Source organism: Rhinatrema bivittatum, chromosome 6 (assembly GCF_901001135.1).
Source record: "Rhinatrema bivittatum chromosome 6, aRhiBiv1.1, whole genome shotgun sequence".
Lineage (NCBI taxonomy): Eukaryota > Metazoa > Chordata > Amphibia > Gymnophiona > Rhinatrematidae > Rhinatrema > Rhinatrema bivittatum.
This window is the reverse complement of record NC_042620.1, coordinates 212,622,013-212,636,785: the sequence shown is the minus strand read 5'-3', so window position 1 is coordinate 212,636,785 and position 14,773 is coordinate 212,622,013. Positions and strand designations below refer to the sequence as shown.

Genomic DNA, 14,773 nt, shown 5'->3' with positions numbered 1-14,773 from the left:
CATCAGAAGACTTGCTCTCGGAGCCGCCTTCTCCAGAGGAAAGATGGAGGTCTCCTCCCGAAGACCTTTCCTTCGCTAATTTTATCAAGGAATTGTCTGAAACCATCCCCTTCAACCTAGTGATGGAAGAGGATGCCCGTCACAAGGCATTTGGAGGATCTGCAGTTTGTTGATGCCCCCAAGGAAATTGTGGCCATCCCAGTGCATGAAGTCCTGTGGATCTCCTAAACTGCCTATGGGAGCATCCTGGCACTGTTCCACCAGTCAACAGGAAAACAAATGCAACATACTTAGTACAACATGCCCCAGGTATTCAGAAACCACAACTGCCTCATCAGTCTGTTGTGGTGGAATTCGCACAGAAGAAGGCTAAGTGATTATGTCCAAATTCCTCCGCTCCCCCTGGTAAAGACCAGAGGTTCCTGGATGTACTGGGTCGAAAAATCTTCCAAGGCTCCATGTTGTTATCCCGTATAGCTGCCTACCAACTATGGAAATCTATGGAAGCAAGTCCAAGATTTTGCGGACTCCTTGCCTCAACAGCAGCAAGAAAGCCTAACTGCCATCATCCAGAAAGGGTTCAAAGCAGGGAAGCATGAGGTAAGAGCGGCATATGACTCCTTTGAGACTGCTTCCCGGTTGTCAGCAACAGGAATCAATGCTAGAAGATGGGCTTGGCTGAAAACTTCTGATTTAAGACCCGAGGTCCAAGATAATCTTGCTGATCTTCTGTGTACTGGAGACAATCTCTTCAGAGATAAAATACAGGATGCAGTGGCTCAGTTGAAGGATCACCACGAGACCCTATGTCAATTGTCTACAGTCACTATGGATGCTCCCTCCTCATCCTGCAAAAGCATGAGAAGGGACCCCAGAAGACCATTCTACCACTCACGCAAATACTACCCTCCTGCATCTCGAGCGAGACCAGCCAGAGCCCCTCAGAGGGGACATACACGCCAGCCCAAAGCACTCAGAGCACGTCCAGCTTCCGGATTTTGATGCAGTTCCAGAGAACAGCGGCCACTCCTCAGTGAACCCAGAAATACCTGTAGGAGGCCGACTGCGCCACTTCCAACACAATTGGCGCCTCATAACAAGAGATCAATGTGTAATATCCATCACTTGACAGTACCCCCGGACTCTTCACCAAATCCACTTTGAGCCTGAAAAGACCACAAATTGCTTCTAGAGTCAGAACTGTCCACCCTTCTGCGAATCAGGGCTGTAGAAGCCATCCCCCTGACACAGAGGGGCAGAGGCTTCTACTCATGTTATTTTCTGATTCCAAAAAAATTGGGTGGTCTCCACCCCATCCTAGACCTCCGCAATCTCAACAAATTCCTTCAAAAAGAAAAATTCAGGATGGTGTCTCTCTGCACCATGCTTCCCCTACTAGAACAAGGAGATTGGCTCTGTTCTCTTGACCTTCAGGACGCATACGCACATATCGCCATATTCCCACATCACCACAAATACCTGTGCTTCATAGTGGGTCACAGACATTTTCAATACTGAGTTCTTCCATTCGATCTGGCCTCAGCACCTCGAGTGTTTACAAAATGCCTAGCAGTGGCTGCCGCACATCTATGCAGAAGCACCGTACACGTTTTTCCTTACCTGGACGACTGGCTAATAAAGAGTCGATCCAAGCAAGAAGTTCTCAACTCTCTAAAGCTCAATTCGAATCTTCTACACTCGCTAGGATTTCTGATAAATTATCAAAAATCCCACGAAGCTATCTCACCTCCTTCTCTTCATCGTAGCAGATTTGGACACCACAGTCGCAAAGGCCTTTCTGCCCAACTACCATGCAGACATACTCTCCAAACTGGCTACATCTCTGCACACATACAAAACAGCCTCAGCCCATCAATTCCACACGTTGCTGGGTCACATGGCTTCCACGGTCCATGTCACTCCTATGGCCAGGCTAGCCATGAGAATAACTCAGTGGACTTTGAAATCTCAGTGGCTCCAAGCTACTCAACCTCTTTCATCCCTGATCCATGTAACCGATCAGCTGCATCTGTCACTTCTCTGGTCGACAAACAGAGCCAACTTGCTGACAGGTCTACACTTTCAGCAACCAGTTCCTCAAGTGACCTTAACCACAGATGCATCCAACTTGGGTTGTGGAGCTCATGTGAATAACCTTCAAACTCAAGGTACTTGGATACATCTCGAAGCAAAGTTTCAAATCAACTTCCTAGAGCTTTGAGCCATACGTTATGCTCTATATGTGTTCAAGGACTGCCTTTCACACAAGACTGTTCTCATACAGACAGACAACACAGTTGCAAAGTGGTACTTAAACAAACAGGTCTGCTCTGCCAAGAAGCTGCGCAGATCTGGGCCTGGGCCCTTGCACACTCCATGCATCTCCGGGCCTCTTATGTGGCAGGCATACAGAACATAATAGCAGATCGCCTCAGTCAATGTTTTCCATCCCCACGAGTGGTCTCTGGATCCCTGTGTAGCGAGCAAAATATTCCAACACTGGGGTCAACCAACCATCGACCTCTTTGCATCTGAACTGAATCACAAAGTGGACAGATTCTGCTCCCTGCACAGACAACAAAACACGTTAGCCATGGACGCCTTCGCTCGCCCCTGGAACACAGGCCTCCTATACGCGTATCCTCCAATACCAGTAATAGCCAAAACTCTCGTGAAGCTACAACAGGACAGGGGATCAATGATACTCATAGCCCCGTACTGGCCTAGACAAGAATGGTTTCCCATGCTTCTCGAACTCTCCATCCGAGAACCCATGCGCCTTGGCACAGCACCCAATCTCATAACTCAAAACCACGGCATGTTACGCCACCCGAACCTCAGACCCTATCCCTCACAGACTGGATGTTGAAAGCCTGATCCTACAACCGCTCAGTCTTTCAACTAGGGTTTCTCAAGTGCTTGTAGCTTCACAAAAGCCTTCCACATGGAAACTTTATCTTTCTAAGTGGAATAGATTTACCATGTGGTGCATGCAAAACTGTATCGATCCCTTTTCCTGCCCCACTCCATCTCTATTAGACTATCTCTGGCACCTTTCAGACTCTGGTCTCCAGACTTCCTCGGTACGGGTACACCTTAGTGCCATCTCAGCAAACCACAAGGGAGTAGGGGATGCCCCAATAACAGTGCAACCCCTTGTGAGTTGGTTTATGAGGGGCCTAATACAACTTAAGCCCCCTCTACAGCCACCAGTTACTGAATGGGATCTAAACGTAGTATTTACAAGGCTCATGCGTTCCCCATTTGAGCCTTTGCACTCCTGCAATGTTAAATTTCTTACATGGGAAGTTTTTCCTAGTAGCCATTACATCTGCTCGAAGGGTCAGTGAATTACAAGCCCTTGTCACATACTCACCCTGTACAAGGTTCCTCCATGACAGAGTGGTCCTCTGTACTCACCCTAAATTCCTTCCCAAGGTGGTAACCAACTTTCACCTGAATCAATCTATAGTCTTGCCCACCTTTTCCCCAAGGCCTCACTCTCACCAGGGCGAGAGAGTTTTACACACCTTGGACTGTAAACGTGCACTTGCATTTTACCTAGACTGCACTGCAGTCCACAGGAAATCCACCCAACTCTTTGTTTCTTTTGATAAAAACAAACCGGGAGTTGCAGTGGGCAAATAAACTCTCTCCTGCTGGCTAGCAGACTGTATCAAATTCTGCTATGAAAAAGAGGCCTTCCCCTTCAGGGACGAGTGAAGGTGCACTCAGTAAGAGCCATGGCAACATCAGTAGCACACTATCGTTCAGTACCGATTGCTGAGATCTGTAAAGCTGCAACATGGAGCTCTGTCCACACATTTGCAGCATATTACTGCCTGGACAAGGAAAGACGTCAAGACACTGCCTTTGGCCAATCCATCTTGAAGAACTTATTTCCAGTATAATCCCAACTCCTTCCACATCCACCTGCTGTGATTTTCAAGCTGCCTCATTTTTACCAACAGTACACCAGTTGTTGTGCCTGTTGCACAAATTGTACACTATTGATCCAAACAAATATGAGTCAGCCTGTGGCTTGCTAATCACCCATATGTGAGGACTATCATCCTGCTTCTCCTGGGAGAAAGCAGAGTTTCTTACCTGTAACAGGTATTCTCCCAGGACAGCAGGATGTGAGGTCCTCACAAAACCCACCCGCCACCCCGCAGAGTTAGGTCCAAAACCGTTTTATTATTTTATTTTTTGCTCGCATCTTTTGCTGCAAACGAGACTGAAGGGAGACCCCTGTGGCCACAGGGATTATGGCAAGCTGGGCACGCTCAGTGTACCAGTCAAAGTTCTAGAAGCTTTGACAAAAGTAATCCGTGACAGGGCTCAGTCTGATGACATCACCCATATGTGAGGACTACATCCTACTGTCCTGGGAGAACGCCTGTTACAGGTAAGCAACTCTGCTGTCTCATCTTGACTTAGGTACAAGTCATACTGAGGGACTGCAGATAGCACACTAGGTTATACGACAATGTCAGTAAAGCTTTTCTTCTGTTTCCATTTGCTGGCAGAGGGAGGCACAACCCAGGAGTCTGGATTGATCTGTGGTATACTAGGAGAGAAAATTAGTAGGTAAGAACCAATTTTCCTTTCACAGGAAACGATGGAAATATTTGGGTTGAAGGGAGGCCATCTAGAGTGGAGTTACTGCTGCCTGAAGGAGGAGTAATTTATTCAGGGTGGAAGACTTGGGGAGTCAAAAAAAAAATAAAAAGTGTGTATAGGTGACAGAAACTGGGCTAGAGAGAGTATGGACAGTCTTCATCTCCTCTGTGGGGTGAATAACTTTTTTCAGGCCACTCTGAATAACTTTTTATAAGTCTGAAAACACAGTTACCAGATATCTTTATTTATAACAGATGTTTAGAAAGAACCACCATTCAGTCAGTATTTGCCTTTCCAAGTCCAAAACTGCTAGGGATGAATCAACCTCCAAAATGTTTTTTTTATTGATGTATGATAGAACTTTAGCAATCTAAGGGGGTCATTTATCAAAATGCGCTAAGGCGTTTTCGCATGCGTTAAGGGCTTATCGCATGCTAAAAGCCCTTAACGCATGCGAAAACGCCTTTAACACATGCGATAGCACCATATCATATGGTGCGATGCCAATTCGAAAAAGAGGAGGAGTTAGGGGCGGGAGTGGGCTGGGTTTACCAGTTTGTGAAGTCCTATCGCACGGACTTAATGCCGATTTTAGCTACACCTTTTTCAGTAGTGTTAAGCAGTGCGATAGCTTGCGTTACGGGGCGATAGGTGTTAGCACATTTCGCGATGTCTCCTGAAAGGCCTGTTTTAGTAGGTGTGAAGCTCCCGGGAGAGAGAGACAGACAGACTAGCCATAATGTCCTCTTCCTAGATAGGTATTTGTATCCCTATGGGAGGCCCACCTAGTAACTTGAGGTGAGATGTAGGTATTAGTGTAGGGGGTTAGGTCTGGCATGTATCGCAAAGTGTGAAAATGTTATCGCAATTTGTGCTAACTTAGCTCTTCGCATAAGTATTAGCGTAAATTGCGATAAACTGTCTATTTGCATAAATCACGCCCCTTTTGCTATCGCATGCGATACTTATCGCATTTTGATAAATCCAGGCCTAAGATTTTTTGTCGCTAAAATTAACTGAAAATGATGTGGCTATTGTTTTATGTTACAAAATGTTTCCATGTATGAAGTTGTTCAATTGTAAACCGGAGTGAAGGCTTCCCGCTATACTTCAGTATAAAAAAGAACCTAAACAAATAAATAAATAATAGATCTTATGCATTGTTTATGAACCATTTGTCAAAAATAGTAACTTAACAGCTTTTTTTTTTTAAATAAAATATGCATGCGTTATGCTGTATTTTTAAAAAGCTGTTTAAAATTTGGTGCTTGAGCTACCACTCTGCTGCTGGATAGAAAAAGTAATGGAACTTAATGTGCAGTGTATCAACAATTATATTACTAAGAAAAACTAACTTTCAGATCAATGCTGACTTTGCAGGTGATGATAAAACTTTGTAACAACTAAATAATTTTTTCCTGTGCATTTCAGGGTTACGGTTTTCAACCTCAACAAAATGGAGAAGAACTCACTTGCACTTTAAAGAATCTTCGAAGGAGTACTTCCTATAAGTTTAGGGTATGTAAGTAATTAGACTTCAGAAATGTATCTTTTTCTCACAGGACAAGCAGGATGGTAGTCCTCAAATGTGGGTGACATCATCAGGATGGAGCCCAATCACGGAAAACTTCTGTCAAAGTTTCCAGAACTTTGACTGGCCCCTACTGGGCATGCCCAGCATGGCACTAACTCTGCAGCCAGCAGGGGTCCCCCTTCAGTCTTCTTTTTTCCACACAGCAGTAGCCTCGCGGTTTAGGAGCTCTGAAGAGATTCCTGACAGGAATTTTCCTCACGCACTTAATTAAAATTACTTCGCCCCACAGGGGTCCCTCCTCTAACTTTTCTCAAGCCGCGGTACTCCGGTAAGTTTTTTCACCGTTTTTCGTCACTTACCGTCTAGTTTGGCCCTAGCAGCCTACTGGCCATCGACTGTACCGCGTCTCGATTTTTCTATGGCCATAGCGTCGGATTATCGTCGGTGCCCGGACTGTACTCGTACCATGTCTATCACAGACCCTCATGGAGCCTGTGTAATGTGTTTAGGTCGTGAGCATGATGTCCTGACTTGCACCAAATGTGCCCTTATGACACCGAAAGGTCGCAAGGCCAGAATGGAGAAGATGGGACTCCTTTTCCGTGCTCACACCCCGACGCCATCCATCGCATCGACTGCACCGTCAAAATCGCATCAGCATCGACAACCGTCCGGTGACCGCCCACCATCGACGTCTTCACGGCTATCGACTCCCATTTCTCCCCCTCAGGATCGAGGGGATCGTAGGGAGAAGCATCGCCATCGGCATCGTAAGTCTCGGACTGTCAAGGGAGCGAAATCATCGACCTCGCCACTGTCCGAGCCACCGTCGAAGAAGCCCCATCCAGGAGCGGCACCGACCACTCCTGCGATCAGGACATCGAGGCCACCCTCACCCGATTGGGATTTGGGAGTCGCGATTCCGCCTGTAAAGGAGGTCCCTCCGACTGTGCCTCAGCCTCCCTCTTCCATCATGGAGCTGGAGCTGATTGCCCCAGGTCTCCGGGAAGAACTGGACCGGCTGGTCCAGGAGGCCATCGACAAGGCGATGCAACAACTCCAGGTCCTTCTGGCACAGACACCGGCACCGAGAGTGGAACCAGTCATCGACCCGATTCCACAGCACTGGCACCGCTGCTATCCCGGATAGAGGCGCTCATGACTGCCCTTCCACTGGTGATTCCCGGGTCTCAGATGGCTCCGGTGCGCTCCCCGATGACTGCTTCATCGGGAGGAGAAACACCGTTCCGCATTCCTCCTTCAGGGGTATTGCCTCAGCCATCGATGCCATGTCGTCCCTTGCCACCGATTCATTCATCGGGGGCGATACGCACATCGGCGCCATCGATGCCTTCGATGCCAGCACCGATGCCCCCCAGGGCGTCCGCGGTGCCACCGGCGATTCCTTTGATTTTCTCGGAGCCTCAGCCGGGCCCTTCGGGTATCCAACCCCCTTCTCGTCCTACAGGTCAGCCTGCTGATCCTTATGCCACCTGGGGTGATAATACTTCCACAGACACAGACGATTTACCTTCACCTCCTTCTCCTACTGAAAGTAGATAGCGTTCTCCTCCAGAGGACCTCCCTTTCATTAATTTTGTGAAGGAAATGTCGGAATTGGTCCCTTTTCAGCTTCAGACGGAGCAAGATGATAGGCACCAGATGATGGAGCTTCTCCAATTCCTGGATGCCCCTAAAGTGATTACTTCTATTCCCGTTCATCAAGTTCTTCTTGACCACCTCGAAAAGAACTGGGAAAATCTTGGATCCATTGCCCCAGTACACAGAAAAGCTGACACTACTTATCTAGTACAGTCAGCCCCGAGCTTTCAAAAATCTCAGCTTGACCACCACTCAGTTGTGGTAGAATCAGCTCAAAAGAAAGTGAAAAGGACGAAGCCACACTCCTCTACCCCTCCTGTCAAGGAACACAAGTTCCTAGACAATATTGGTCGACGAGTGTTCCAAGGGACCATGCTCATCTCCAGAATTGCTTCTTACCAGCTGTACATGACCCAATACAATAGGGTCATTTTCAAGCAAATAACGGACTTCTCTGAAACCCTGCCTGACCAATTCCAAGAACATCTTCAAACCCTCGTCAACAAGGGCTTTGAGGCAGGGAAGCATGAGATACGAACAGCTTACGATATCTTCGACACCTCCACTAGAGTGTCTGCAACTGCCATTTCGGCAAGATGCTGGGCCTGGCTCAAGTCGTCTGACCTTCGCCCAGAAGTACAAGACAGGCTCTCTGACCTGCCCTGTATAGGAGATAATCTATTCGGTGAACAGATTCAGCAAATAGTGGCTGAGTTAAAGGACCATCATGAGACCCTCAAACAGCTCTCATCAATGCCTTCTGACTTCCCTTCTAGACAGCCCTTCAAGAAGGACTCCAAGAAATCATTTTTCCGTCCAAGGAAGTACTATCCCCCACCAACAAGGTCCCGAGTTACGAGGCCTTATCAAAAATCTCAGCCTCACCAGCCCTGGAAGCAAAAGCCACAAGCAGCTCCCCAGCCGGGGCCTGCTTCAGGTTTTTGACTTTCACTTGGAGAGCAGCAGCCTGATCCCTCTGCCAAGCATACCAGTGGGAGACCGATTATGCCACTTTCATGGAATATGGCAATCAATCACAACCGACCAATGGGTGCTGGCAATCATTGCTCAGGGTTACCATCTGAATTTTCTTGCTGTTCCACCGGACTCCCCACCTCTACAAGCGTGGAGAGTAACCGACCACTCTGTCCTTCTGGAGCAGGAGGTTTCCTGTTCCTCTCTCACAAAAAGGCCTAGGGTTCTATTCCCGGTACTTTTTGATCCCCAAAAAATCCGGGGGGCTTCGTCCAATTCTGGACCTACGTGCCCTCAACAAGTACCTCCAGCGGGAAATGTTCAAGATGGTAATCTTGGGCTCACTTCTACCTCTTCTACAAAGAGGAGACTGGCTCTGTTCTCTGGACCTCCAGGACGTGTACACCCACATTGCGATAGCTCCAGCTCATCGCAATTACCTCAGGTTTTTAGTAGGCCCAAAGCACTATCAAAACCGGGTGCTTCCATTCGGCCTAGCATCGGCACCACGAGTCTTTACCAAATGTCTCGTGGTTGTCGCAGCCTTTCTCAGGAAAGGAGGTGTTCACGTCCACCCCTATTTAGACGACTGGTTAATCAGGGCCCCAACCCAGCAAGCCGCTCGGTCGTCCCTGGATTTGACCCTACACACTTTAATCTCGCTAGGATTTCTCGTCAATTACGAGAAATCCTATTTAGCCCCATCTCAAACCTTGTCTTTCATTGGGGCAGACTTGGACACCTTGCAGGCAAAAGCCTTTCTACCTCAACAACGAGTGCAAACCCTCGTGTCTCTCGCTCACCAGTTGCAGTCTCAGTATACAGCAACGGCTCGGCAATTCCTTGTCCTTCTCAGACACATGGCGTCCTCAGTCCATCTCACTCCAATGGCCCACCTGGCCATGAGAGTCATGCATTGGACTCTGAGGTCACAATGGATTCAAGTGACTCGGCCTCTGTCAACCATTGTCCACATCACCGACGCACTCCGTCTGCCTCTCGCCTGGTGGAAAGATCAGAACAATCTCCTCCAGGGATTGCCTTTTCACCTACCAGATCCTCAACTCATTCTCACCACCGACGCTTCCAACCTCGGGTGGGGAGCTCATGTGAACAATCTACAGACGCAAGGATCTTGGTCTCCAGAGGAAGCCAAACACCAGATAAATTTCCTGGAGCTTCGAGCAATGCGATATGCTCTCAGAGCTTTTCAGGATTGCCTATCAAATCACGTCATCTTGATTCAGACAGACAACCAGGTGGCCATGTGGTACATCAACAAGCAGGGAGGCACAGGCTCCTTCCTTCTGTGTCAGGAAGCTGCGCAGATTTGGGCAGAAGCTATCTCCCACTCGATGTACCTCAGGGCCACCTATTTGCCGGGAGTACACAATGTCTTGGCAGACAAACTGAGTCGTGTCTTCCAACCGCACGAGTGGTCTCTCAACCCCTCGGTAGCGAACTCTCTCTTCCAGCAATGGGGTTATCCCCAAATAGACCTCTTCGCGTCCCCTCAGAACCACAAAGTGGACAATTACTGCTCCCTCGTTCGGAGCGAGCGCTCTCAGCCCAGAGATGCATTCTCCCTCTTGTGAGCAGCCGGTCTGCTTTATGCATTCCCTCCACTTCCTCTTCTCTCGAAGACTCTCGTGAAGCTCCGTCACGACAAGGGAACCATGATCCTGATAGCACCTCACGCCAAGTGTGGTTTTCCCATACTCCAGGATCTCTCTATCAGCAGGCACATTCCCTTGGGAACGGACCCGCTTCTGATCACTCAGAACGACGGATGTCTACGCCATCCCAATCTTCAGGCCTTGTCCCTGACGGCATGGATGTTGAAAGGTTAATCCTTCAACCACTTAACCTTTCAGATTCGGTTTCTCGTGTCCTGATTGCTTCACGGAAGCCTTCCACAAGAAAGTCTTATTCCTATAAATGGAAAAGCTATACATCATGGTGTTCTTCGCAATCCCAAGGTTTTTGGACTATCTCTGGCATTTATCGGAATCATGTCTAAAGACCTCTTCCATCAGAATGCATGTCACTGCGGTAGCCGCCTTCCATAAAGGTGTCGGGGATGTCCCTATATCGGTACAACCCCTCGTAACATGTTTTCTGAAAGGCTTGCTCCATATCAAGCCACCTTTACTTCCTCCGGCCCCTTTTTGGGACCTTAATCTGGTTCTCGGGCGGCTCATGAAACCACCATTCGAACTTCTTCACTCCTGTGACCTAAAATACTTCACATGGAAAGTGATTTTCCTTTTGGCTATCACTTCAGCTCGCAGGGTTAGTGAGTTACAGGCCCTAGTTACCTATCCGCCTTACACTAAACTCCTGCAGGACCGGTTGGTACTCCGCACTCACCCTAAGTTTTTGCCTAAGGTAGTTTCGGAGTTTCACATTAATCAATCCATCATACTACCTATCTTCTTTCCCAGGCCCCACTCCAACCCAGGGGAACAGGCTCTGCATACCCTTGACTGTAAATGGGCTCTAGCGTTCTACCTAGACCGTACAGTTGCTCACAGGAAGAGCACTCAGTTATTCATCTCTTTCCATCCCAACAAATTAGGGCAACCTGTGGATAAGCAGACTCTCTCCTCCTGGTTGGCGGACTGCATATCTTTTTGCTATCAGCAAGCAGGCATTCCTTTTCAAGACCGTGTTAAAGCACACTCTGTGAGGGCCATGGCGACTTCAGTAGCACACCTACGATCGGTGCCGCTTCCTGACATTTGCAGGGCTGCCACCTGGAGTTCTCTCCACACTTTCGCAGCCCACTATTGCTTGGACAAAGCCGGAAGACAAGATTCCATCTTCGGCCAATCTGTCCTGCGTAACCTATTTCCAACGTGACGTACCTATACCCTTCCGCCTGCCCGGTGGGGTTCAGGATGCCCTCAACCAAATTCCACCCCAGTTGTTGTGCCTGTTGCACGCCTTTGGGTACATTTGGTGCATGTTCGGACATCCTCAGCTCGGTACTCACCCATATGTGAGGACTACCATCCTGCTTGTCCTGTGAGAAAGCAAATGTTGCTTACCTGTAACAGGTGTTCTCACAGGACAGCAGGATGTTAGTCCTCACGAAACCCGCCCGCCACCCCGCGTTGCTGGGTTCGTAATGTTTTGTTTTATTTTTTCGGCACTGCCTGTAGCAATCAAATAAGACTGAAGGGGGACCCCTGCTGGCTGCAGGGTTAGTGCCATGCTGGGCATGCCCAGTAGGGGCCAGTCAAAGTTCTGGAAACTTTGACAGAAGTTTTCCGTGATTGCGCTCCATCCTGATGTCGTCACCCATATGTGAGGACTAACATCCTGCTGTCCTGTGAGAATACCTGTTATAGGTAAGCAACATTTGCTTTACTTAAAACAGAAGGTTTTTATTTTTTTTCAATTGATGTAACTTTAAATAATATGCTAGGCTATGCTGCTCGGTAATTTATATAAGATCACAGAAGATATGGTACATAGCTTAGGAGGAGGCTTAGAATGAAAATTTTCCATCACTGTGCCAGTTAAATCCCAGTCACATACATATGATAGAAAAAGTTCAGCTAGATTGCTTTCATGTTCTTAAAAATGTATGATTTATTTAAATGACTTGCTGTACATTTTTATGATCTTGATCAATTTGTATTTTTGAAATTTAAAATGAAACCCTTAAGAAAATCCACTGAATCCATTAATGTGGACTCACATCCCATGAGAGTAATAGAGAGAAGTTAGAGGGAAGGAGGGGGGGTGGGTAGCAGAGCACCCAGATCAAGCTTTGATCCCTTCCCTCAGATTAATGATAGTTTTAGAAACTGTATTTCATTTAATTGGATAGGAATGGATATAATTATCTTTTTGATGAATGTTCTGTCAGTATTTGGTATGTTGGAAAACACATTGACTGGTAGGCATGTATGCCTGTTTTGAGCTGAGAGATTTAATTTGAGAAGATTGCTTTGTCCTTACCCCACTTTGGTTGAGTATTTATTAAAGGATATGTTGTAAAATGCCTATCACACTCTCTCTATTTGAAATATATATATGCAAGATTTATCTTTTCATTTTGAATATTTGTTGTTCTATAATTTAAAGTGAGAGTAATTTGTATTTCAAACACCCAGCTATCTTTCTCTTGCTATCGGCAATGTTTCTGGTGTGATATTCCTTTGCAGTTACTGTTTTCCCTGCTTTCTTATGTTTATGTGTACAACATTGCATAAATTTAGCTGCATTACAGATATTTGTTGTAGTAGTAGTAATGCAGTCAGACACGGCTGTTAACAAGAGCCTTTTAAAATATGCTGCTTTATGCATTAAACACCTTCATTACAAACAGAGCAAATGAGGGACATTTGTAAATTTGATTTCAAGACAGATTTATTTTCAAAGTAGTTTCCGTTCTCTTTATTTGCTTTAGTTGCAAATGTATGTTCAGTATGTGTGTATTTATTTAGTTGTATATTGTTTAAACACTAATCAAGCATAGCATATTTGATGTTACATTTTGTATCAAAACACAGGTTTTTGCCTACAACAGTGAAGGGAAAAGTAATCCCAGTGAAGTTGTAGAATATACTACGGTTCCTGATAAACCTGGCCCTCCAACTAAACCAAGCATAAAGGGAAAAATTCATGCACATGCTGTAAAGATCATGTGGGGTAAGTTACATTCCATTCCCCTACCTCTCAAGAATTATGGAGTTGTGATTATTTATTAAGATTTTCTGTTTAGCCACTTATATTTCTTTATATTTTTAAATATATTGATGACCAGCAAAAAGCACTCTTGAAGAGTTTATATCTATTTTGATGGAATATTTTTCTCTAGAAGGAGCATTATAACATTATTAAATTGTATCTACATCAGTTGCTTTTTTAGTTGGTTATAAATATTCAAAGTGAGCAACATTATTTCCAATGATCTACATTTTGAACTTCATTCTCAACAGCTGTGTCTTTATAGTAAGATGAATGAGAAGATTTTGTTTTAACTAAAATTTAAGGTTCTTGACTATAATGTCGTATTCAAGCATTATCTGTAATTAGAAAGTTCAAAGCAAAGTTGCATAAATAGGGGTAGATTTTAAAAGTGCGCGCGTCCATGCATGAGCGGTTCCCGATGCGCGCTCATGGACATGCTGATTTTATAACATGTGCGTGCTGGCATACACGTTATAAAATCTGTTGGCAGCACGCACATGCATGCTGGATTTAAAATCCGCGGGGGGGGGGGGGAATTTTAGTAAACTACGCACTGTGATGCAATCATGCCTCCCCCAGTTCCCTACCGTTCTGCCTAACCTTCCTTCCCTTGCCCCTCTTCACCCTGACCCCTAACCCCCCCTACCTAGCTACCTGAAAATATTTTATTTTTCTACCTCTCCTCTTGAGCAGATATGTAGTTTCCGCATGCCGGACGGCTGCCGATGCGTGCTTTCCCGAGACAGCGGCTAATGGCCGCTGTGTTGGCCGGCCAGCCTCCGTCCTGCCCCTCCCTGCTCAGATCCCGCCCCCGGCTTGCCCCTTTTTCAGGGCCCGGCACTTGTGTGCGTATCGGGACTTACGTGCGTGGCCGGGCCCCTATGCGCGTGGCGGGCACGCATTTTCAAAAGTCCCGATTTTTATGCACGCACGGGCCTTTGAAAATTCGCCCGTCCCTATACGTACCCAGATCAGTCCAAACTGCTGGGTTTTGCATCCCTTCCAACAGATGGAAACAGAGAAAAACTTGAAGAGCACCCCCTCTTAACCTGGTGTGCCACCTGCATCTCCCCAATATTTCTGTCTCCAGCAGATGGAGGTGGTGTAAAACCTGCGGTCTTGACCGTTTCTTAGGTGTTAAGACAATCTCCATTTCACAAAAAAAAAAAAAGAGGAAAACACAAGAGGATCAAGCAGGACAAACTGGCACAACCTCCCAGGGGGTAGGCAGGTCCTAGTGGGAGCATTCCCCCTGGTAGTAGGTTTGGGGAGCTGGGGTTGGTGACCCCGCAGGGCTCCAGTACAGTAAGGCATCAGGGGTGATTACCGGTGGTC

At 46.8% G+C, this 14,773-nt stretch overlaps 1 protein-coding gene across 2 annotated transcripts in view; it reads left to right on the top strand.

Annotated features, from left to right (window-relative positions):
* LOC115093978 (fibronectin type-III domain-containing protein 3A-like) overlaps positions 1-14,773 on the top strand; it is a 249,858-nt gene that overhangs the window by 165,867 nt on the left and 69,218 nt on the right. For both annotated transcript variants that reach the window (XM_029606523.1, XM_029606522.1), the window contains exons 14-15: positions 6,055-6,141; positions 13,258-13,396. In XM_029606523.1, the coding sequence (XP_029462383.1) occupies positions 6,055-6,141; positions 13,258-13,396 (226 nt within the window). The remainder of the gene's footprint in view (positions 1-6,054; positions 6,142-13,257; positions 13,397-14,773) is intronic.